This window comes from Pygocentrus nattereri, chromosome 29 (assembly GCF_015220715.1).
Source record: "Pygocentrus nattereri isolate fPygNat1 chromosome 29, fPygNat1.pri, whole genome shotgun sequence".
NCBI lineage: Eukaryota > Metazoa > Chordata > Actinopteri > Characiformes > Serrasalmidae > Pygocentrus > Pygocentrus nattereri.
In genome coordinates, this window is record NC_051239.1 from 2472288 (window position 1) to 2498336 (window position 26049).

The 26049-nt window shown below is 44.1% G+C and overlaps 2 protein-coding genes across 4 annotated transcripts in view; one reads left to right on the forward strand and one right to left on the reverse strand.

The window, feature by feature from the left end:
- The window catches only part of anapc5 (anaphase promoting complex subunit 5), a 19749-nt gene extending 6426 nt beyond the window's left edge, over window positions 1–13323 (reverse strand). The window contains exons 1-12 of the mRNA XM_037536014.1: window positions 12839–13323; window positions 11720–11799; window positions 11535–11638; window positions 10283–10511; window positions 8509–8569; window positions 7240–7341; window positions 6655–6845; window positions 3285–3366; window positions 3078–3170; window positions 2791–2972; window positions 2493–2628; window positions 1945–2019 (exon numbers count right to left, since the gene is read on the reverse strand). Of these exons, the coding sequence (XP_037391911.1) occupies window positions 1945–2019; window positions 2493–2628; window positions 2791–2972; window positions 3078–3170; window positions 3285–3366; window positions 6655–6845; window positions 7240–7341; window positions 8509–8569; window positions 10283–10511; window positions 11535–11638; window positions 11720–11799; window positions 12839–13039 (1536 nt within the window). The 5' untranslated portion in view covers window positions 13040–13323. The remainder of the gene's footprint in view (window positions 1–1944; window positions 2020–2492; window positions 2629–2790; window positions 2973–3077; window positions 3171–3284; window positions 3367–6654; window positions 6846–7239; window positions 7342–8508; window positions 8570–10282; window positions 10512–11534; window positions 11639–11719; window positions 11800–12838) is intronic.
- A 1112-nt stretch (window positions 13324–14435) lies between these two features.
- rnf34a (ring finger protein 34a) lies at window positions 14436–25902 on the forward strand. 3 transcript variants are annotated; one of them, XM_017684028.2, is made up of 9 exons: window positions 14436–14556; window positions 16615–16821; window positions 17243–17430; window positions 17873–18059; window positions 19011–19064; window positions 20150–20351; window positions 21053–21082; window positions 21329–21367; window positions 23977–25902. In XM_017684028.2, exons 1-9 carry the CDS (start codon window positions 14551–14553, stop codon window positions 24159–24161), a joined length of 1098 nt encoding a protein of 365 aa, XP_017539517.1. In that variant the 5' UTR covers window positions 14436–14550; the 3' UTR covers window positions 24162–25902. The 3 variants fall into 3 exon arrangements, with proteins under 3 accessions (XP_017539517.1, XP_017539518.1, XP_017539519.1); XM_017684029.2 differs by lacking the exon at window positions 21329–21367; XM_017684030.2 differs by lacking the exon at window positions 19011–19064.
- The last annotated feature ends 147 nt before the right edge of the window (window positions 25903–26049 follow it).

A 26049-nucleotide genomic window follows, 5' to 3' on the forward strand; every position in this document is an offset into this window, starting at 1 on the left:
GGATCATATGAACATTATAGAGCTTTTTAAATGAAACAGTAGAAGCCGTATCGCCCCCTACGCTTCCTGTAGTGTATTACAGTCTGTCAGAGCGACCGTGTGGATCATATGAACGTTATAGAGCTTTTTAAATGAAACAGTAGAAGCCGTATCGCCCCCTACGCTTCCTGTAGTGTATTACAGTCTGTCAGAGCGACCGTGTGGATCATATGAACATTATAGAGCTTTTTAAATGAAACAGTAGAAGCCGTATCGCCCCCTACGCTTCCTGTAGTGTATTACAGTCTGTCAGAGCGACCGTGTGGATCATATGAACATTATAGAGCTTTTTAAATGAAACAGTAGAAGCCGTATCGCCCCCTACGCTTCCTGTAGTGTATTACAGTCTGTCAGAGCGACCGTGTGGATCATATGAACATTATAGAGCTTTTTAAATGAAACAGTAGAAGCCGTATCGCCCCCTACGCTTCCTGTAGTGTATTACAGTCTGTCAGAGCGACCGTGTGGATCATATGAACATTATAGAGCTTTTTAAATGAAACAGTAGAAGCCGTATCGCCCCCTACGCTTCCTGTAGTGTATTACAGTCTGTCAGAGCGACCGTGTGGATCATATGAACATTATAGAGCTTTTTAAATGAAACAGTAGAAGCCGTATCGCCCCCTACGCTTCCTGTAGTGTATTACAGTCTGTCAGAGCGACCGTGTGGATCATATGAACATTATAGAGCTTTTTAAATGAAACAGTAGAAGCCGTATCGCCCCCTACGCTTCCTGTAGTGTATTACAGTCTGTCAGAGCGACCGTGTGGATCATATGAACATTATAGAGCTTTTTAAATGAAACAGTAGAAGCCGTATCGCCCCCTACGCTTCCTGTAGTGTATTACAGTCTGTCAGAGCGACCGTGTGGATCATATGAACATTATAGAGCTTTTTAAATGAAACAGTAGAAGCCGTATCGCCCCCTACGCTTCCTGTAGTGTATTACAGTCTGTCAGAGCGACCGTGTGGATCATATGAACATTATAGAGCTTTTTAAATGAAACAGTAGAAGCCGTATCGCCCCCTACGCTTCCTGTAGTGTATTACAGTCTGTCAGAGCGACCGTGTGGATCATATGAACATTATAGAGCTTTTTAAATGAAACAGTAGAAGCCGTATCGCCCCCTACGCTTCCTGTAGTGTATTACAGTCTGTCAGAGCGACCGTGTGGATCATATGAACATTATAGAGCTTTTTAAATGAAACAGTAGAAGCCGTATCGCCCCCTACGCTTCCTGTAGTGTATTACAGTCTGTCAGAGCGACCGTGTGGATCATATGAACATTATAGAGCTTTTTAAATGAAACAGTAGAAGCCGTATCGCCCCCTACGCTTCCTGTAGTGTATTACAGTCTGTCAGAGCGACCGTGTGGATCATATGAACATTATAGAGCTTTTTAAATGAAACAGTAGAAGCCGTATCGCCCCCTACGCTTCCTGTAGTGTATTACAGTCTGTCAGAGCGACCGTGTGGATCATATGAACATTATAGAGCTTTTTAAATGAAACAGTAGAAGCCGTATCGCCCCCTACGCTTCCTGTAGTGTATTACAGTCTGTCAGAGCGACCGTGTGGATCATATGAACATTATAGAGCTTTTTAAATGAAACAGTAGAAGCCGTATCGCCCCCTACGCTTCCTGTAGTGTATTACAGTCTGTCAGAGCGACTGTGTGGATCATATGAACATTATAGAGCTTTTTAAATGAAACAGTAGAAGCCGTATCGCCCCCTACGCTTCCTGTAGTGTATTACAGTCTGTCAGAGCGACTGTGTGGATCATATGAACATTATAGAGCTTTTTAAATGAAACAGTAGAAGCCGTATCGCCCCCTACGCTTCCTGTAGTGTATTACAGTCTGTCAGAGCGACTGTGTGGATCAACTTCATTAACAGACTGACCTTGGCGTGCTGAGTGTGAGGAGGAAACTGCTGCTTCAGATGTTTAACGATGTCAGTCACAGCTCCATAGAAACCCTGAGAGGGACACAAAGCCCAGAAACTCTTCAAATCACAGACAAAATTCATAAACGTACTGCTTTATAAAATAAATGTAAAAATCTGTACAAAATAAAGGAATGACAAACTTTAATATACAGCTCACTTCTAAAATTAACCCCTTAAACCGTGGGTTCATCATTTCTGCAGTTAACGTATTATTATTATTTAATAAACCTAATAATGATCAACTATAATAGATTATTCTGGAACTATTATAAAATTATGGGACTGAACGATCAACATCCTGATCCATAAGGGGTTAAAGTGCTGTGTTACTTATGCGGCTCCACCACTAATTTAAACCATGTACTGCACATGGAGAGGTGATCAGGTGTAACAGCAACAAGGTTACATTTACGTGTCCTGGTTAAAGGTCACCCGCTGTAAAGAGTGTTACCTGCTCTAGTTAAATGTCAGTGTTACCTGTTCTAGATAAATGTAAGTGTTACCTGCTCTGCGTGGAGTTCCGCCAGGTGGCACAGCGCAATGGCGAAAGGCTCTGTGTTGTTCTGCTGAACGCCGAAGTTCACCGGCTCCAGACTGTTCATGTTCAGCAGGAGCTGCGCCTGCTGCCGGGCCATAGTGCTACGACACATACACGTACATACAGAACCTCAGTACCAAACTACAGCGCAGTTCAAACAGACACACTGGAACAGGGTTGAGAGAACCTAAAGAACCCTGAACAGACGTGACATTGGTGAAACGGACCTCCAAACACCAGAAATGCTTATGACGACGTCTCACCTCTTTCCATACATCCTCCATATCGACGCGGTCTGAGCCAGACTGATGTCTATCAGCTCCGACAGGCTCTGCTTCCAGTGCATGATGTCCGTCCCCCGCAGAGCGTCCAGCAGCTTATTGGCCGGCATGCCCTGCAGCGCCCCCTGCTGGACCAGAGACTGAATTCCCAGAGACGCCAGGTACTGAAATAAGAAGAGACATGCATACAGTGACCTGTGAATTCATTTACTTTGTGCTAGGCAGCTGTATCCACGTGCAGCCCAGCATTCTTGACCAAACATACTTACAGGTAAACAAAAGTGGGCAGCCATTTTGACAGAGTCTTCGGTCAGCACCACGCTGTCGGACCCCTTCATCTGCTCCAATGTGTACAACCAACTCTACAGAGAGAAAGAGGGAAGATGCATTAAACCACAGCAGAGACGAAGATCTATAATGTGGCTTGTCCTTAAACATGCAGGTGGGTCTGCAGAGAAGAAACAGAGGAGCTCTACCAGGCAGTGCTGGAGACAGACGTGATCATTGGCCTCCTGCGCGATCCGAATGGCTTCCTGCAGGGCCAGATCGGCCTGCTGACTGCAAACACACACACACACACACACACAATAACACAATTTACACACTTACCCAACATACACGTTATAATACACATTCACAGCACAGCAGTGCCGTAAACAACACAATGCATACAGTATAATACAGTCATTCATCTGCAGACACAGGCTGAGGAATTCGAGTATTATAGTATTAAAGGCCTGCATGGCTGTTTCTGGTAATCAATAAACACGATTAACTAACAAAGCACATTGAGATATTTGTATATATCTGTTTATTTCTGCGAAGTGCTTTGAGTTCTTAAAGAAGGCCCTACATAAAATATCATTTTTATAACTGTCCGTTTTCAAATATGATAATTCAGTTCTTCCATGTGTCTGATGACCATATTAACAACAGTTATTAGCTCCCCCTAGTGCCTGACTATGTTAAATCTCCATATCCTGATTCACACATTTTTCCATTTTCCAATACCAGATTGAAAACGTTATGCTCGTAATACTTCACTAACGATGCGACTAACTGAGGTGCACTGTTTTGACATCAGTAGTTTGGATGCAATAAAACTGATCCATGTTGAAATGAACCGCCCACAAATGTGTTATTTTGTAGCTACTGTTGTGAGGTTGGACAAATTTTACAAAACACAGGTAAAAATGCCATTTAATCTAATAAGAAACTGACATTGAAAACGTCTCTAAACTGAGTCCGTTCTACAGTTTCTCGTTAGGCTGAATGAATAACCGACTCTAAATGTAGGTATTGTGATATAAACCGAGTCTGTTCTACAGTTTCTCATTAGGACTGAATGAATAACCGACTCTAAATGTAGGTATTGTGATATAAACCGAGTCCTGTTCTACAGTTTCTCATTAGACTGAATGAATAACCCAGCTCTAAATGTAGGTATTGTGATATAAACCGAGTCCTGTTCTACAGTTTCTCATTAGGCTGAATGAATAACCGACTCTAAATGTAGGTATTGTGATATAAACCGAGTCTGTTCTACAGTTTCTCATTAGACTGAATGAATAACCGGCTCTAAATGTAGGTATTGTGATATAAACCGAGTCTGTTCTACAGTTTCTCATTAGGCTGAATGAATAACCGGCTCTAAATGTAGGTATTGTGATATAAACCGAGTCTGTTCTACAGTTTCTCATTAGACTGAATGAATAACCGGCTCTAAATGTAGGTATTGTGATATAAACCGAGTCTGTTCTACAGTTTCTCATTAGGCTGAATGAATAACCGACTCTAAATGTAGGTATTGTGATATAAACCGAGTCCGTTCTACAGTTTCTCATTAGACTGAATGAATAACCGACTCTAAATGTAGGTATTGTGATATAAACCGAGTCCGTTCTACAGTTTCTCATTAGACTGAATGAATAACCGACTCTAAATGTAGGTATTGTGATATAAACCGAGTCCGTTCTACAGTTTCTCATTAGACTGAATGAATAACCGACTCTAAATGTAGGTATTGTGATATAAACCGAGTCCGTTCTACAGTTTCTCGTTAGACTGAATGAATAACCGACTCTAAATGTAGGTATTGTGATATAAACCGAGTCCGTTCTACAGTTTCTCATTAGACTGAATGAATAACCGGCTCTAAATGTAGGTATTGTGATATAAACCGAGTCCGTTCTACAGTTTCTCATTAGGCTGAATGAATAACCGGCTCTAAATGTAGGTATTGTGATATAAACCGAGTCCGTTCTACAGTTTCTCATTAGGCTGAATGAATAACCGGCTCTAAATGTAGGTATTGTGATATAAACCGAGTCCGTTCTACAGTTTCTCATTAGGCTGAATGAATAACCGACTCTAAATGTAGGTATTGTGATATAAACCGAGTCCGTTCTACAGTTTCTCATTAGGCTGAATGAATAACCGGCTCTAAATGTAGGTATTGTGATATAAACCGAGTCCGTTCTACAGTTTCTCATTAGGCTGAATGAATAACCGGCTCTAAATGTAGGTATTGTGATATAAACCGAGTCCGTTCTACAGTTTCTCATTAGACTGAATGAATAACCGACTCTAAATGTAGGTATTGTGATATAAACCGAGTCCGTTCTACAGTTTCTCCTTAGACTGAATGAATAACCGGCTCTAAATGTAGGTATTGTGATATAAACCGAGTCCGTTCTACAGTTTCTCATTAGGCTGAATGAATAACCGACTCTAAATGTAGGTATTGTGATATAAACCGAGTCCGTTCTACAGTTTCTCATTAGACTGAATGAATAACCGACTCTAAATGTAGGTATTGTGATATAAACCGAGTCCGTTCTACAGTTTCTCATTAGACTGAATGAATAACCGACTCTAAATGTAGGTATTGTGATATAAACCGAGTCTGTTCTACAGTTTCTCATTAGACTGAATGAATAACCGGCTCTAAATGTAGGTATTGTGATATAAACCGAGTCCGTTCTACAGTTTCTCATTAGACTGAATGAATAACCGACTCTAAATGTAGGTATTGTGATATAAACCGAGTCCGTTCTACAGTTTCTCATTAGACTGAATGAATAACCGACTCTAAATGTAGGTATTGTAATATAAACCGAGTCCGTTCTACAGTTTCTCATTAGACTGAATGAATAACCGACTCTAAATGTAGGTATTGTAATATAAACCGAGTCCGTTCTACAGTTTCTCATTAGACTGAATGAATAACCGACTCTAAATGTAGGTATTGTGATATAAACCGAGTCTGTTCTACAGTTTCTCATTAGACTGAATGAATAACCGACTCTAAATGTAGGTATTGTGATATAAACCGAGTCTGTTCTACAGTTTCTCATTAGACTGAATGAATAACTGACTCTAAATGTAGGTATTGTGATATAAACCGAGTCCGTTCTACAGTTTCTCATTAGGCTGAATGAATAACCGACTCTAAATGTAGGTATTGTGATATAAACCGAATCTGTTCTACAGTTTCTCATTAGGCTGAATGAATAACCGACTCTAAATGTAGGTATTGTGATATAAACCGAGTCCGTTCTACAGTTTCTCATTAGACTGAATGAATAACCGACTCTAAATGTAGGTATTGTGATATAAACCGAGTCCGTTCTACAGTTTCTCATTAGACTGAATGAATAACCGACTCTAAATGTAGGTATTGTGATATAAACCGAATCTGTTCTACAGTTTCTCATTAGGCTGAATGAATAACCGACTCTAAATGTAGGTATTGTGATATAAACCGAGTCCGTTCTACAGTTTCTCATTAGGTTGAGTCTGTATAGGTCAGTTAATGAAGTTCATATCTGTGTGTACGATGCTCACTAGTGTCCGAAGCGGCAGTGCAGGGTTGCCAGATTGAGGACGGCGTAACGCAGGCTGCGTCCGTAGCCCTCATCACCGTTACTCTTCCCTTCTCCTCCCGACAGGATGAGCCGGTCGAAGTAGTGCAGCAGGCTGTGGGTGGAGATGTACACGTCCTGAACACGCATGCTGTTCAGATAGCTCAGATAGTGCTGCAGAGAGGCAGAAGGAGATATAAACAGAAAAATAATCTAGTATTAGGCTCATACATACAATACACAGGATGTAAATACAATATTTTCTTTTCCTGAGGTTGGCGAACAAGTTAGAACTAAAAAATTCTAATGAATCATTTGCAAACATTAAGCTTTCAAACATAGAACAGGAAAAAAAAATAAAATACTTGGTAAAATGAATAAGACTTATGCAGTGGTAGCTGTTTACAGGCTGTCTATAACTGGTTTAAATCTGTATTTGTTATGATCAGTGCAGCTGCTCAGTGCTGTAGACGTAGTGAACATGCCCATCTCAAAGTCAGAAAGAGTCACAATGGCCATAACAATGTCACATGTCCCACTCTAGACGATGTTTTGGTGATAAACTCACCGCCTCAGCAAAATCCGGGTTGAACTTGAGGATGTTGTTGAGTTCGTCCTGCAGCTTCGCCGGCTTCATGGCTTTATTCTCATCATTCTTCAACAGGTATGCCTAAGAGCCACAACCACACTGCGTTCAGGACCACACATACGCTTTTCTTGTCTTTCTATAGTTTCATGTAACAAAAACAGCCGTTGTTCATTTTTATATGGCCTCTTTTTAAACAGGCTGTTTCGGTTACTGTGCCTTTAAGACCAACATATGTAAATGAGCTCTGCTCTGACTGGCTGCCCTGTATTGTGTGTGATTCAGCCCTGGGCACAACACTCCTTATAACTTCAGTGTGAAGGGATGGGCTAAACATCACAGAGGCAGTCAACTCATAACAGGCTATATTTGCAGAACGGTTTTACTGTATGGACCGTAACTTTGTACTGAACTTAACACCACATCGGCGGAGGAACCGCCGGACTCTCAGTGTGATGACAGCCTTTAGCCTGGACTTAGCCTTTAGCACAGCAGCCCTCTATACTAAGAGAAGCTGCTGTGTAAACACCACAGGTTTATCTGTACACTGACTAGTTCTGTTTTAACCGTTTTGCACAACAAAGATATTTTACATTTACTAAAGTTGTTAAACAGGTTTCTTATTATTACTTATATAATAGTAAATAATAAACATATACAGAAAATGAACAAAAGTTTTCTTAAAACATGTAATAAATATAATCCTACAAGTAAATGCCATTCAGCCCAGCTAAGTGTGTTTCATTTGTGACACAAAACACAGATTTTACCAAAATAAAATAGCTTTAAAATGTATCTGTATAAACATCAGGACTTATAGGCGAGTTAGATTAGAGTTTACGCTGATCCGGCGCGTCGACGGACGTGAACGCATTCCCCCTCTTCAGCTGGACGAATGTGGGCGTGACAAAGGCGTTCTCTGCATCATCCAATTAAATCACGTCCTGTCAAATTTGATTTAATAGATGTGCTGATTTTCTAATAATCAAAAACCAAATTTAGTAAGTTATTAATTACAAACACACGTATCTACATATATGTATATGTACATATACATATGTTTTGGGGGTGATGGGGAAGAGGTGATCAGTGCTTGTGTTCAACATCGGCTTCCGTAGGACATTTACATCCAACCCGATGTTTTCCCGCTGGGATTTTGAATTTGAGAGACTGCTGTTGAGTATAAAGTTAGAGAAACACTGGTTTTCGATATTTGCTCTTTAAACTTAACACACTGAAGTCGTAGCTCACCTGTCGGGCGAGGAAGTATTCGGCCTGTTTCTGAGAGAGTGGCCCTCGAGTCTCGCCAGAGCTACGGAAAGAAGAGAGAAGAGCAAGAATTTAGTGACTAATGCAACAACAACTGTCAGAGATTCTGCAGAAGCCCAATGAACACCTCCCAGTAAGAATGCCTACTGATCAGGTAGGTATGGATCTGAAGCTGCAATGAATTTACAACTAACAGAAATATTTAATAAATTATGCAGTTACTTCTCAGTAAAATTCTCTGTTCATTTTCAAACTCAGAAATAAAAAAAAGAAATAAATAAAGCCTGACATTGTTGTTATTGTCTGTGTATTATTATTGTCAGCAGGAGACTAAACTTATTAAACTAATTAACTGTAAATGTACGTTTTCTCAGTAGCCATGTTTACATGTAGCCTAATAATCTGTTAATAATTAGACTAATACCTCAATCGGAATGGAATACGTCCATGCATAGACCTCAAATGGGAATAGTCTAATCCGATTTAGGCCTTTCAGAATACAGTTTCTATCCGATTGAGGTGTGTAATCCTGTAAATAATCAGTTAAATAGAAGAATAATATCCGTGTAAACGCCTGTATCCGATTACATTCCCTATCGGAAAGTTTCAGCCCGTTCTGCTTGTGCGTCGTGTCACAGTGAGAGTTTATACCGTTCAACACGGCGGAGCAGAAACTGGTCTGCAGAGGAGACGAAGTTCATGCTCTGATCTTTAAAAGACGGCGGTGGGACGGACGTCCAGCTTATGCGTCTCAGAGCACGACGTCTTCCTCTCGGCCTTCTTTAATAAGGACGTGTGAAGGACGTTTTCCTGAGTCTGACGTCATTTTAAAGCAGTTAAAAACACAATCACTGCTCACTGCTGCTCATCTCACTCTGACTGGACATCACCTGATGCTGGTTGTCATGGTAACGTCTACACTATGGTCATTTTGGATCTAATTACTTGTAGCGAGCACCTAAACAGATGTTCATCCGATTGACGAGTAGAGTGAGAATAAACACCTCCGTCAATCTATATTCAGAATGTATTCAGCGAGATTGGAGAAAATATTTGCATGTGATGGAAAAAAAAAAAATCTATTCATTTTCAGGCTTTCAATTCCTTAGAAATGCTGCCTTTCACTGTAATTTGCCAGATCAACCACCAATAAAATGTGAATAATAATTTGTTTGCAATTTACTGTTTCTTTGTAGTATATGTAAGGTTTATTTACATCCTTTAACCCTTTTTTCCCCCTCATAACCGGGTACTGACCATTCAATTCTACAGTATCTTGACTAGGGCCGGGCAATATGACAACATATTGTGGTACTTTATGCCATAATACAATTTGCTTTCCTGAACATATCGTGTGTATCGTCAGAACACTCAACAACTGCATGTTTCATTCTGAAGAGAGCAAAATTGATACTTTTTAACTGGATTTCGCACCAAATACTGAATAAAAATCACTGTGTTCAGCTTCTTATAGTCTTTTTTTAAATATAGCACTACTGGCTCTTTTTTCACTGTTGTAACTGATCAGACGTCTGAAAAATGATCATGTACTGTGAAGTATCGCGATTTTGCCATATGGCCCAGATCTAACCTCGACAGTGAAAATACGTTTATAGTGTCATCTGTCCATTCAGTGTACTTTTGTATACAGAATTCTGAAGCCTGACAAAAAACAAAAGAATCGTTTACTAAAGAATCGCAATCTACTCGAATCACTTCGAGGTCAGAGACGCTCCCTCATTGTCGGCGCACTGACCGGAGGTCCGACTGGTGCAGCGCTCCCATGTCCAGCTCATCCTTCTCCATTGGGTCGACGCTGGTGTCCTCGTTGCTGGTCAGCTCCATGTCCTCAGTGGTCAGGGCAGAGAGGTCGCACTGGGGTCGGCCTCCGCGGTGGCTGTACTGCTGCAGCGAGCGGAAGAGCTTATAGACCTGACTGAAGGAGAGCTTATTATAGGCCAGCAGCATCTGGCGCATAAACAGACCTGCACGGACAGAAAGACACAACACAGCTGAGGAAACGCAAACTGGCACTTCACACAACACAGTTCCCGAAAAAAAAATACAATACAATGCACACAAACTCTATATTTAACTGAAAATAGTTCAAAGACAGCACATCAAAATGCTCAAACAGATTTTATTATTTTTTGGAATAATATAAAGCAACGCTGCTGTGATACAGTCAGAATGTGGTTTGACATCGTCTTGCTGAAATAATCAAGACCTTCCCTGAAAAAGACGTCGACTGGACGGCAGCAGATGTTGATAAAACATGTTTATATCATTCAGCTTTAATGGAGCCTTCACAGATGAGCACGTCACCCAGGCCATGAGCACTAATGCCCCCCTAAACCATCATGAATACTGGCTTTAGAACTGAGCACTGATAACAAGCTGAGTGGTCTTCAGCCCGGAGGACAGTGTCCATGATTTCCAACAAGAATTTCAAATGTTGATTCGTCGGACCGCCGGACACTTTTCCACTTCCCCTCAGTCCATTTTAAATGAGCTCCGGCCCAGAGAAGGTGGCAGCGTTTCTGGATCCTGTTTATATTTGGGTTCTTCTTTGTGTTTTAGAGTTTAACAGCGTTTGTGGATGCAGTGATGAACTGTGTTCACAGTCAGTGGTTTTCAGAAGTGTTTCTGAGCCCATGCAGTGATTTCACTACAGAATCATGTCTGTTTTTAATGCAGTGCTGCCTGAGGGCCCAAAGATCACGGCCAGCAGATACTGGTGTTCAGCCTTGTCCCTCACAGACAGAGATTTCTCCAGATCCTCTGAGTCTTTAATGATGTTCTGCACCGTAGACGATGGAAAGCAGAAGCTCTTTGCTGTTTTATGTTGAGGAACGTTCTTCTTGAGTTGTTGCTCTATTTGATGGTCCAGTCTTTCACAGAGTGGTGACCCCTCCTCCTCTTTACTTCTGAAAGACTCCGACTCTCTGAGATGCTCTTTATACCCAGTCCAGATTACAAGTCATAACCCGTGATGTTGACCCACTCACCCACAACGCTGGTCTTAAAGGCTTCAGAATCGCTGAACGCGTTGGGCAGAATGGTGAAGAAGTGCTCCATGTCCTGCAGCTCACTGTCCGCCATCGGAAAGAGCCTGAACGGAGAAGACACGGATAATGAAGAGAGATAACAAAATAAATAATCGAACGGGAAATGCAAACAAACGCCACGTCACCTGAGCTTCACAGCGTTCACCATACGAGGGCAGCATTCCTTCACCGTCTTCAGGAACTGCTCGAACGTTAAATCTGGACCCTGGGGAATAAGACGGGTACCTCGGATCACGGCTCAGCACGCTTCCCGGATCACATCCACACTTAAAACCACTTACCACCTGCAAGCTTGGCCACAGAGAGGCCTTTAAACTGATCTAGTGCAGCACAGCGTGGAAGATGTTAAATACACACCGGTCAGACGTTCTGACCACCTCCCTGTTTCTACCCTCACTGTCCATCTTATCAGCTCCACTTACTGTATAGCTGCACTCTGTAGTTCTACAGTTACAGACTGTAGTCCATCTGTTTCTCTGATACTCTGTTACCCTGTTCTTCAGTGGTCAGGACCCCCATGGACCCTCACAGAGAAGGTACTGTTTGGGTGGTGTGTTAGTGTGTGTTGCGCTGGTACGAGTGGATCAGACACAGCAGCTACTTCTGGGTACAAACGGTAGTACGTTATGTACATACACAAAAAAGATGGTTCTTCAAGGGTTCTTTAGTTAAGATAATGGTTCCATGTAGAATCATGAGCACTCAAAGAACCACCTTTAGATTGATGGAGAATGCCATGTATGGTTCCACATAGAAAAGGGTTCCCCCAACCTTTCATGATTCAAAGAACCCTGTAATTGCACGTTCATGGTTACACACAGAACCACTGTCTTTGCTAAAGAACCTTTGGAGAACCATATTTTTTAGGCATGTAGGCTTGTACCTTTGAGTACAAACAGAACGAGAGTAGCACGTTCGTCAAGGGTTAAGATAAAGGTTCTAAGTAGAACCATGAGCACTCAAAGAACCATCTTTAGACTGATGGAGAATGTATGGTTCTAGGTGTTATACAGAACCACGGAGAACCCTTTAAGCACGCAAGACGTGGACAAAGCCCTCCAGGAGGAAGCAACTGGCTGCTTACTCGAACTCTCCGGTCCACCTTAAACGGCGCAGCAGCTTCGTCCTGGCGCAGAGCGTAACTGCGTCTGCTGCGCCGTTTTTAAGGTGGAACGGACAATTAATTTCAAGCTCGCCAGGAAACGACACCGTACCCGTACCAAGAGCCGGATGGCCGCACTGACCTGCTGCAGGGGCAGAATGAGCTTGTTTAACCGCCTCCGGTCCAGAAGAGCGATGGACTTGGTCGTCGCCATCTCATAAAGCAGAGCCAGAACCGCGATCTTATACGGCGTGACCCAGTCCTTAATGCCGAAGATGTTGGCCTGGACCACCCCGTTGGTCATCATAGGGTTGAAGTACAGACTCTCGTGTACGCTCGCCATCGCTGCGGGTTAATAACCGCTTATAAACATCTAATAAACAAGTGTCTTCATCCACCAGACTCAACCAGACCCCCTAGCTTAGCTACCCGGGCTAACTAGCGACGCTTCAGCTCATCCGCGCACGATTTACAAGCACAGACCATATTCTACAGCCATTCTACAGCCATTCTAGAGCCGTTCTAGACTCCATTTAACCTTCAGATACGCGTTAAACTGCTTCTACACGCGAACAGCTGTAGTATTTGGATTGAGCTGCATGCTAAGCTTTAAACTGTTTTCCCACCCGTTTTCCGTAAGGTCCCGCCTTTATAGCGTCGGGATTGGCCAGTGGTGCACCACCACTTGCGCTACGATTGGCTAGATGGTCATGAGCGCAAGAAATGCACCAATCGTATCGAAACAGGGGCGGGAGTTGTCTGAATAGAGGTGGGGGAAAAGAGCAGTGAACGTAAACGTAATTGGCGGCTCTTGGAAACGGAGCTGCGATTGGCTGCGCTGTGATGACGTAGGCCGAACGTTCCAATCGACGTCAATGCAGCCTACTTAGGGCGCTTTAGAGGGAGCAAAGTTCTTAATATGGTTCTTCAAGGGTTCTTTAGTAAAGACAATGGTTCTATCAACACTCAAAGAACCACCTGCATGCTTAAACGATTCTCTCCATGGTGTAAAGGTTCTTCAGATTGATGGAGAATGTGTTGTATATGGTTCTGCACAGAACCTTTTTAAAAGCTTTTAAGTGTAACAATAGCAGAACGGTTTTTGGTGCTATTTAGAACCATTTTCGAAAAATGTTCTATATGAAACCACAGCACATTTTCCACCAACCTTTCACGATTCAACGAACCCTTTAACTGGATTAAAAATGGGGTTCTTTGAGCGTTCCATCGTTCCATATAGAACCATTGTCTTTGCTAAAGAACCCTTGGAGAACCATATTTTTAAGAATGTAGGCAACCTTTGAGTCCAAACAGAACGAGAGCAGTACGTTATGTACGCTCTCAAAAAAAAAGATGTTTCTTCAAGGGTTCTTTAGTTAAGACAATGGTTCTACGTAGAACCATGAACACTCAGAGATCTGTGGATCTGTAGAATGATGGAGAATGTGTCCTGTATGGTTCTGCATAGAAAAGCACTACATAGCACCAAATAGGGGTCTGCTATTGTTACGATGTAACAGAAAAGAAACCTTTTGGTGCTATAGAGAACCCTTTGAGCATGCAAGATGTTCTTCGAGTGTTCACGGGTTCTACACAGAACCATTGTAGTAGTCTGTCTGGAGCACAGCCTCTGATTCTGACTCTGTAAAGTAAACGTGCTGAATGGGAACACGGCCCCGTGAGGGCGGAGTCTGCGTAGGGAGTAGGGCATAAGGGCGGCCTGCTCCGAATGGGACGGAGCCTCAGAGTGAGAGGAGATGGGGCTGCTAGCTGCTGATGGCGCTCAGGGCTCTCGGCTCTCGGAGTGACCAGCCTCTCAGTCTACGTTAGCGCTTCCAGTCGTCCGGAGCGGCTATGAAGGTACTGGTCTTTAGTCACAGCGCATTTATCGCATCGGCCGGTTCTGTTAAAGCGGACCGGCTGTTTTTATTCCCCGGTCCAGAGAAGCTAAGCTAACCCTTCGCTGGCTGTGCTAACTGTAACTTCGGCTGTCAGTTAAATGTGCAGTAAAGCGCCTTTTCTGCCTTTTAGTGTGATTACAGTCCGATTTACTGCCTGATCGCTCATTTACACGGGCTGAGCTGCAGCTTTATAACGCAGAACACATATGTTTACCGTCCCAGAGCGGCAGTTAAAGCCACAGCTAGCTTTAGCTGAAGTTAGTGTTGATGTTGAAGGGAAAGGGGAACTCCACCGAATAAAAATTCACATGTAAACAGACATCCAGAGGGTTCGGTGTGAAGCGGTTCAGACGTCTTTACAGTGGTGGTGATGGGAACCAGACGTCGCCATGATTACAACACAGATATAGACACTTTATTTACCATCCAGAACCACCAGAGAACCTACACGAGTCTTCTGAGCTTATATGGAATATTGATGATGGAAAATAGTGGAAAATCTGGAATACTGAGTTTTCTTTGGGGACTATTTTGCCGCACAGCGCCCTGCATGTCTCCCTCCACCATGAATGGAGTTGAAGTTCTCTAAACTCTCATAAAACAGCGTCTCAGTCATCAGGCAGTGAATTCAGAACCAGTTCAGAGCTTTTAGAGGGGGACGTCTGGTTCCTATCACCACCACTGTGAGGAGCTTTTAGAGGGACGTCTGGTTCCTATCACCATTTACGGCATTTGGCTGACGCTCTTATCTAGAGCAAATTACAACTTGATCATTTTACACAGGGAGGTGAAGGTGGTGTTAGGAGTCTTGCCCAAGGACTCTTATTGGTATAGTGTAGGGTGTTTACCCAGGTGGGGATTGAACCCCAGTCTACAGCATAGAAGGCGGAGGTGTTACCCACTACACTAACCAACCACTGTTGTTCTGTTCTGACGTTTATCTAGAACAGAGCGTTTCACACCAAACCGCTCAGAACCGCTCTGGTTACATCTCACCCATTGAATTATGTCGAATTTTTCAGAAATTGAGTGGATTTCCCCTTTCAGCTGTTGCTTGGTTACTCTCAGCTGATTTACCTGTTTTACCAGGTGAGTTAGAGGAGTGAAGTCGCCCCCTTAAGCCAGAGCAGCTGATCAGCCAGAGCAGCTCTTGTTTCTTAGGTGTTGTGTTGTGTGGATCCGTGTCTTTTAAGTCGGAGTTGTGACACGTTTAATGTACGAACAGAGTCTAATAGTCCTGTGAAGATCACAGCCCCCCTCCAACACGTCGCACAGGTGGGTTTTGTCCTCTGGTCTTCACCGAGAGATTTGGGTGACTGAGTTATTTGAAGAGCGTTAATCCCTATTTACGGCTCAGCTCAGCTCAGCACCGTCTCGGTCTCATTCCTAATGAGATTGATCTTAGTCACCGGCTCCTGTTTCAGAGCAGGACATCCTACGTGACCCGCTAATGCGCTTTCAGGGTGAATGGAGCTGCTCGTTTCTCCTGGCGGAGGTACGACGGCCGCGCGCAGTGCCACCTACTCCTACACGCCTCCTGGCAAACGCAGCAAACATAGAAAGCAGTGATTGTAAATCTAATCTGAGCTGTGTTTGAATTATAACCACAGATGGATCGGGCAGTGTTTTAGGGGCCCGGTCGACTTTTTAAGGTCTTCGTGGCAGTAAAGTCCTTCAGACTGTTGTATCGACAAATACTGTGATATAACGTTAGCAAACCGCTACGCAGCAAGAATTGTAGCTAAACACAAACATTAGCAAACGGGCCGAAACAGAACCGACCCGCTGGTTCTGTGAAACCAAAACTGCAAAAACACTTAATGTTTCTAATGTCCAGCAGAAACGGCGCAGCCTCCTCATCCGTTTTCATATCTTTCACCTCTCCGTGACTCTGTAGGCAGTTTCTTCTACTCCAGCTTTTTGTTCTAATGTTCACACCAAACCGCTTGGACCCTCTCGGTTTACATCTGAGCTGTTTAACAGGAACTGGTTAACTGTGTGTCGTCTCTGTGTTCAGGCGGGCGCCTCCTGCATGTGGGCATCGTGCTGTGGTTTGCTGAATGAGGTAATGGGCACCGGCGCAGTGCGGGGGCAGCAGGCGGGTTTTGGAGGTGCCGGGCCGTTCCGCTTCGCTCCGTCTGCGGGATACTCCACTTACCCGCCCAACTCCACCAGCCTGGTCTGCCAGGCCTGCAGACAGACCTTCTCAGTCTTCAGGAGGAGGGTGAGCATCAGCTGCACGTGATTCTGCAAACTGCAGGCGTCGCTCGTCTGCCGCTGGAACAGTCAGAGTAAATGTGTGATTACGTGATGGGAGAATTCCGGTAGTTCATACAGGCATAGCGGTCCGTTCCGCCGCTCTGCGTCTCGCTGTGTCAGGAATCCACTGCCGGACAGGAGTGAATGTTGTGGAACCTGTTTCTTGACTGACCTTTGAACCTTTCGTTCCTTTCAAGTGAAGTGAACTCGGCGTTTTTAGATTTCAGGTGTATTTTTGTGCAGCTTCCCTTAGCGCCTCACCTTTTTAACCCCATGTCATCACCGTCTTCAGGTTTTTCCAGTTATGGTTTTCACAGCGTTTGAAAACATCATTGCTTTGACTTTGTTTACTCCATTTATTGCCTTTCTGTTTACTCCGTTTTCAGCACCTCTGCTGCGACTGTAAGAAGAGTTTCTGCTCGCTGTGCTCCGTCCTGCAGGAGAACCTGCGCAGGTGCGCTACCTGTCACCTGCTGAATGGAACGGCCTTCCAGCGGCCGCGGCTGATGCGCCTGCGGGTCAAAGACCTGCGGCAGTACCTGACGCTGCGCAACATCAACACAGACACGTGCAGGTACCCGTCACTCGGTAGAACCAGCACTGACCCCACAGTTACACTGCAGCCAACTGATCTGACTTCAGCTTCACATCACTGAAGAATTAGGGGGGGTGATAATAAATAACTGCCCCCCTCTTTGAAGGCGTATGATCCCTAAATGTAACTAAAGCCCAGCAGTGAGGAGCTGAACTTTCCCCTCCTCTGCTGTCCCTGCAGACGGGCAGGGTCGCCTACAGAGCGGCGCTGGTAGCTGTTAATGAAGTGATGCTCTTTTATTAGAGGGAAGATCTCAACCACTGCCCTGTAGCTCAGTAACAAGGGGCAACACTCGAAAACAAGGGGTAGGGTAAAACTGAGAAACAGGACTGGGCCTAAACTTCTGCTTCAGTTCGTGAGTTTATCAGAAAGACCTTCAGGTGTTGAGCTCAGATCGATATTTTATTTCTGATGCCTGCAGGGAAAAGGAAGACCTGGTGGATTTGGTGCTGTGTCACCAAGGGGCGGAGAGTGAGGACGACCCGGACACGCCCACTCTGCAGACACGCCCACTCTACAGCTCATCCACCGCAGACCCCGGCCCCCTGCTCTCCCCTTCACACGGAGAACCAATCAGCAGGAGCGACAGCTCAGGATCCACCAGTCAGGTGTGTTGATAATCTCGCTGGCTGCTGCCAGGAGTTTATCACTAGAACAGCCGGCTGAGGTCGTGCGTACAGGCGTACACGTTTTCATTCAGTCCGACTGGAAAATCCGATTGGACTGACTAAATGACTAAATTCTGAGTCGAGTTCAGCCCATCGTATCGTTTCCTTCCATTAAAACGTAACGACAGTTCAGTGAACATCGTTTAAATTGTGGCATTTTGCTCATATTTAAGATTTAAAAAGTACGTATGTACATTCCTACGAGGACACCTGAGTCTTTACCGTGAGCGGTCTGCCAAAGACGCGTTGTTAATGATGTGTTCGACAAAGCAGAGCTAGAGAGGCTGTAGCTAGAATAATAACTCTCGCTGCTGTTATCTAGAACCAAAAACAGTGAAACGATTTGTCTGTTTTCAATGTTACACCAAACGTGCTGGTGCATCATTCACAAAAGGAAGAAAACCCTGTGTAGAAGCCCACGAATCATCACCATCTACTGCCGCACCGGTTAGCACTAGTGTTAGTCCACCAGCTCATCTGAAGGGGCAGTCGAGCGCAGTGACCGAAGGGTTCCTTTTGGCCGTTTTGGAGGAGTGAGGCATGTTTCTGAAGGTGCACCTGTAAGCTGATAGCGTCAGTTTAGCTAACCATCATTAGCTCTTATAGTTCCATTACCAGGAGGGCCCCGAATGCACGTCCTTCCTTCATACCAGCTGATTATTTGAATCGCTTTAGGCTGCGTACCATCATGAACAGACCAGCGCACCCAGTTAAAACCCCTCACTGTTCCCTCTTCGTCGCCGAACTCTCAGCCAGGTGAGGTCAAAATAAGCCACCGGTGTTTCTATAAAATTGAAAAGATGCCGAGTTCTTCGGCGACCTCAACCACACACGGGCGAATCCTCTAACTAACCAAGCCTGTTTCTGAATGTTGTGTGGTTGATGTTGTAGGACCTCGCTGACTCCACCTCGCTCAACCTCGAGTCGACCCGACGCACACCAGAGGTGAGTAGATACAGGGCTAATATATGGAGCCCCCCTCAACTCTTCCGGTCCCCTTTATGCCTGTTTTACACATACTGTGTCTGAGTGGTGTGAGCAACAGTGCTTTCACACTGGCTGCAGACCTTTTTTCTGCACGTCAGGCAGCTAAATACGCTGGAATAAGGCATGAAGGTCAACGGAAATGAAACTGAAACCAGCCTAAGAAAAAGACGTATACGTGGTTTCATTCATGGCGAAACACTAAACGTGCTGTGCTGTCCGATTGCCGTCGAGGATAAACAAACATGCCGTGCACTTTTATAGTGGTTTTATATAATGAGCAGCTGACGGGACCATCTTTCCCTCTTTCCCGCTCGGCCACACAGGCAGCACGTGTGAACCAGGTGTTACAGGGAATGTAGCCTCGTAGCTTCAGTGCGGAAACTGAAGAAGCAAACTCCACACACACCGATCTAATGTGGACTTTTATCATACACTCGTGGTTCTTCAAGGGTCGTTTTGTGACAAAATGGTTCTATATAGAACCCTGAACACCCAAAGAACTCCTTGCATGATTAAAGGGTTCTTTGCATCATGAAACGGTTCTTCAGATTGATGGAGAACGTGTTTAATATGTTTCTGTATAGAACCTTCTTCTGTTGTTACAGGTTCTACATTGTAGCACTAGAAGAACTCTTTCGTATAGAACCCTCTACAGCACCTCATAAATGCATCATGATGTTTTAACCAGATCATGATATCAGGAGTTTGCATTAATGATGATGCATGGTTTAATAAGTCAATCATTTAGCATTAATACAGTTTAATTAGTTAATAAAGTTGCTGAACCCATGCTGTAATAAATAATAAAAAATGAGCAGTTATAATTGTAGTGTATTAATAATAATAATAATAATAATAATAATAATAATAATAATAATAATAATAATGATAAGTATAATAATGTCAGCACTGATGAATTGAAGTCAGCATTGCTGGTTTTCAGTTATAATTCATTTTAATTTACCATTAAAAACTTAAGTCAGTGTTTTCATATTTCATATTTCCCTTCATCCTCAGCATGTGTTTTTGACTCTGTTGGTCAGGTGAGTCCAGCGGTGCAGCGGTCAGCGCGGGCATCCCTCTCTGACCTGTCCAGCCTGGAGGACGTGGAGCAGCTGACGGTCAGACAGCTGAAGGAGATTCTGGCCAGAAACTTTGTCAGTTTCTCGGGCTGCTGTGAGAAATGGGAGCTGGCGGAGAGAGTGAGGAGGCTGTACCGCGAAAACCAGGACAACTGCAAGTCCAGTGAGTCCGTCAGACTGACCACTGCTCACACACACACACACACACACACTGGAGCTGCACGATCTGGACAGTAAATCCCTGCAGCGATCATAATGTTGCGTATTTTGTTAAGCAGTAACACATGAGAGAAAAAGTGCATTTATTGCAAATTTAATACCACAAAAAAATGACAGAAATGCTAGAGGGCGCCAGAGAGTCCCTATTAAATAACTAGGTAAATGAAGTAATCGCTGCTGAATGGTAGGAGTATTCATTAAAACACTTCGTCTTTCACGCAGGAATTCCCTTTAATTTTGCAGAGTCAGAAATTTACTGCATCATTTAATTTACCAGCATATTTCCATTATTATTATTATGATTATTATTTATTATTATTAATTATTTAACAACAGATGGGTTTTGGGCAGCAGCTCCTTTGTATGTTGCCATTGAATATGGTTCTATAAAGAACCTTTCTGAAAAAGCTTGACATTGAAGAACCTTTTGGTGCTATCCAGAACTATTTTTGGAAAGGTTCTATATAGAACCCTGTACAGCAGATGTGAAGAACACACAATCTGAAGAACATTTTCATGATGTAAAGAACCGTTTAATCAGGCAGAGGGTTCTGTGAGTGTTTATAGTCCTATATAGCACCGTTTTCTTCACTAAAGAACCCTTGAAGAACCATAATGTTAATGTATTTATTTCTTTTATCTCAGGGGAGAACGTGAGCCGTGCCGTCAGTGCAGGTAAGCGAGACAGACCCAATCTGTGTGTGTGTGTGTCTGTTAGCTGCTGTGTGTGTGTGTGTGTGTGTGTGTGTGTACATATGTTAGCTGCTGTGTGTGTCTGTTAGCTGCTGTGTGTCTGTTAGCTGCTGCTGTGTATGTGTGTGTGTGTGTGTGTGTGTGTGTGTGTGTGTGTGTGTGTGTGTGTGTGTGTGTGTGTGTGTGTGTCTCTCTACTCTAATAGCTGTGCTTCTCCTTCTGCTGAAGTCGTAGCTTTTCCTCCTCCGATCTGCAGCGGAGTCGGAGGTAAGGCTTCTGATTGGTGGAAATTTCACCCATGCCACCTTTTCCATTCATCACTGCCCTGCATGCCCACAGCCATCTGTGGATGGCATGAGCTCTCGGACACATGCTGGGAAATGTAGTTTTGACAGTGCTTCTATAACGAGAGTGTTTTTAGTTTTTTTCCCCCAGTTAACATAAACTGTGTACACAAAACGTCGTGTCTCCATAAAGGAACATTTACAGGAGAGGAAAACACCGTCTTAATTTGAACGGAAGTAAATGGAGAAGTATTTTTTGGAGCATTTCTGTTTGATTGTTAATCATGAAATTTTGACACATTAAGGGCAGCTGCCTTTTTCAAATCATGATCTAAAGCCCACAGCGTGGTGCTCAAGGCTCAATTCCTATGGGTAATCGCCACGTCGCTTTGCTCCTTATTTGCATCAAGTTTGCCTTTTGTTCAGTTTTGTTGTCGCCGACTCCGCTCACTTCGCCGTTATGTAGGAGAGTTTAAAGGGGCAGTGTGTGACATTTAGGGGGGATCTATTAGCAGAAGTGGGAGATGTCAGTGTTTAATCCCCTGCAACCACATTGTTTTCGTTTCGTCCATTTTGACAAACGTACGATCAGACTTTTTATTCAGCCCAAGAAAAAAGTGAGGAGGGTGAATCCTCACCGTTAAGGAAAAGAAAACACGAAGAAGGAAAACAAAATTAGGAGAGACGCCGGCCACTGTAGGTTCTACTACATGCTTGGAAAGGAAGGGGTGAGGGAGGGGGGTTTCAGCTGGATGCAATCTGCAGCCTCACCACTAGATGCCACTAAATATTACACACTGTGCCCTTAAGTAGTGTTATCAAACGAGCCATATAACATTTGAATAAATGCAAAAAAAAAAAATAAGTCCTCACCTAAAAATGATGGTTCCTCAAGGGTTCTTCAGGAAAGAAAGTGGTTCTGTATAAAACCATGAACATTTAAACTCTTAGTATGATGTAAATGTTCTTCTATTGCAAAAAGCCTGACATTGTAGCAGTAGAAGAGCCCTTTTGGGTGCTATTCTGAACCATTTCCAAAAATTTGTTCTGATGGTTCTGTTTAGAACCATCTACAGCACATATAAAGAACCATGCATGTTAATCATGCAAAGGTTTCTCTAAATGTTCATGGTGCTATATACAACCACTTTCCTTACTAAAGAGCCCTTGAAGAACCGTCAGTTTTAAGAGTGCACACAAATCAGTAGTTTCAGGAAGGTTATGAGTGTGTAAGACAGAAGAACACAGGTGTTGGTTCTCTGCTCTCCAGCCATCACACAGATCCATCAGCAGCAGCTGATCTACTTAAGGAAGTATTGATTATATAGAGGGATTTAGGAATGGGGCTCTTACGGGATGCAGCGTCGTATTGCAGGGCCTCCCGTTTTCCTCTTCTCCTTCATTCCATCCCCTCATCACATGTGGAGGTGTGAAGGTCCTGCACTCCCTCATGATCTTCTCTCAGAAGGCACAGCTGTGTCTGTTCTCTGAGTCAGCTGCTCCTCGTGACTTCAGCAGCTCGGTGTAATGTGTTTAGGGGGGGTTGACGGCGGGGCGGTTAGAGGGCGATATTTCTCCACCTGGTCTTCAGAGCCACGTTTCACTCAGAACCAGCGCTCATTACGTCAGAACCAGGCCTTCTGAAAGCGTATGGCTGATTACCAAGGGCAGTAATTTAAACATGTTCTGCTGAACTTGGAAAAGAACAGAAAACTCATTCACTGTAAAGATGCACTTACAGGAGAAGTCAGTGGGCGGTTGCATTAAAGCAGGGCAGCCCAGTCCTGGTCCTGGAGATCTACAGCCTGGTAGAGTTCCGCTTCAGCCCCAGTCTAACACCTCTGATCCACTCAGACCAGCGCAGCACACACTAACAACACACCACCACCATGTCAGTTACTGCAGTGCTGAGAATGATCCACCACCCAAACAGTACCTGCTCTGTGAGGGTCCATGGGGGTCCTGACCACTGAAGAACAGGGTAACAGAGTATCAGAGAAACAGATGGACTGCAGTTTGTAACTGTAGAACTAGAGAGTGGAACTAAACGGTCAGTGGAACTGATAGTGGACAGTGATGCCTGATCAGTGAATATAATACTAAAAGTAAAAAATAAGATAAGAATATAAACTCTATCCTTCACAAAAATGAAAAATATAAAGAATTATAAATAAATAAATAAAATTGTGCAGCAGCCACTGCAAGTATGTATGATGGAAACACTGAGCTGAGGGTGGTGGACCTCCAGGATCAGGATTAGAATTAAAGGAATGCTCTCTTAGCTCTTTCTGCTGTATCTGTTGTGGATGGTCGGATCATCTATGACCGTATCTTCAACACGTTTTCCAGAACTTGGAGGAAAGCAGAAAACTCTGACTCTAAGCTCACTTGTAACGGAAGCCAGTGGGACCAGAGCTACTATGGTCCTGTGTTTCTGCAGTTCTGGGTTGTGAAATTGGACCAAACGTCGACCTTCACTGTGGGCTCTGAGGACTGGGCTGAGAAACGCTGACCTACAGCTTATATGAAGGTGATGTGGAGAACAGTGTGGCTCTGTAGTAACCTCTGCTTCTGTTGTTTGTTTTTCCCCAGATGAAGGCAGGACTCCGCTGTTCAGTGATGAAAACCTGTGCCGCATCTGTATGGACGCGGTCATCGACTGTGTGCTGCTGGAGTGCGGTCACATGGTCACCTGCACCAAGTGCGGGAAGCGCATGAACGAGTGTCCGATCTGCAGGCAGTATGTCATCCGCGCCGTCCACGTCTTCAAATCCTAACGGCGACCGGGGAGAAACCTGAAAAATGAGCTCCATGTGCAGAAGCTTTAATGAGGAAGCTTCCGAGTTGAACTCTTCTGGCCAGATTCCCAGACTAAAGTCTTTCAGTGGCGAATCTCCACTGGGCATTGCATTTTAGTCCAAGACTAGGCTTAATCCACATTCAGGAGACCGGCACTTTAAAGGAATACTGCACTGTTTTCAGCCTAATCTGTCTGATGCCCAACGTATGTAGCATAGTCAATTATCATTAGTTATAATGTTATTATGATCTGCACTTAGAAAAGTACAGGAAACATTGACTCTAAAATCAGGGGCAGTTTCTGCAAGCAACTTTACAATGGAAGTCAAAGGGCAGTTGCTGCTAACAGCCTATTATAGAAGTCGTTAGGCAGTTGCTGCACACTACTTATAGTGAATGTCAATGGGCAGTTGCAGCAAACAGCCTATACTGACAGTCAATGGGCAGTTGCAGCAAACAGCCTATACTGACAGTCAATGGGCAGTTGCAGCAAACAGCCTATACTTAGTCAATGGGCAGTTGCAGCAAACAGCCTGTGCTGACAGTCAATGGGCAGTTGCAGCAAACAGCCTATACTGACAGTCAATGGGCAGTTGCAGCAAACAGCCTATACTTAGTCAATGGGCAGTTGCAGCAAACAGCCTGTGCTGACAGTCAATGGGCAGTTGCAGCAAACAGCCTATACTGACAGTCAATGGGCAGTTGCAGCAAACAGCCTATACTGACAGTCAATGGGCAGTTGCAGCAAACAGCCTATACTTAGTCAATGGGCAGTTGCAGCAAACAGCCTGTGCTGACAGTCAATGGGCAGTTGCAGCAAACAGCCTGTGCTGACAGTCAATGGGCAGTTGCAGCAAACAGCCTATACTGAGTCAATGGGCAGTTGCAGCAAACAGCCTGTGCTGACAGTCAATGGGCAGTTGCAGCAAACAGCCTATACTTAGTCAATGGACAGTTGCAGCAAACAGCCTGTGCTGACAGTCAATGGGCAGTTGCAGCAAACAGCCTGTGCTGACAGTCTATGGGCAGTTGCTGCAAGTTATGTATAATGGGCATCAATGGGCAGATGCAGCAAACCGCCTATACTGGCAGTCAATTGGCATTTTCTGCAAAATAAATAAATAATTTTTAAATAGGCGTCTATGGATAGTTGTTGCAAGCTACATATAATGGGCATCAATGGGCGGTTGCAACAAACAGCCTATACTAGCAGCCAATTGGCAGAAGTCAAAGGGCAGTTGCTGCAAGCTACTTCAACTGTGGTAGTTGACTGAACGTTACAGGTGCAGCGCACAGGTTAGGATGAGAAGTGATGCCGAATTCCTTTAACTTGAGAAACGTCTTGGACCAGGATGTCGACGCTCAACATGAACCTGTTAAACAACATTATGCAAACATTCCACAGCACACGGCCTCTACTGACGTACGGACGCTGTAGGATGGTCACCCGTGCGACACATAGGCCACTGTGAGAACCTCAGAGACTCCGTCTCGCCTGTGAGTCGCACCCGGGTCATTCCGTATAACTCAGGATGGAAAATTCTGGAAGACTTCAGATGTTTGTCTGTGTGTGTGTGTGCGTCTCTGTTTCTCCTGCTTGCATCATCTGCCTCGATTTATTTTGGTTGCAGAGCGGTACGATGCGTTGGGGGACAAGTGGGTTTGGAGTTATGTGATACCTTTTTTTTATGGAATAATACTCTGTTCCTCCCCCTCAAACCAGACGTGGCTTTTATTTTAGCACTGGAGCTGTGAGGCTAATGTAGCTAACAAGCAATGGAAGCTTATACCCACCAATTAGCATAATGCAAATGAATGCCTACATCACACACACAACTACAGGCAAAATTCAATCTCTAAGGGGCG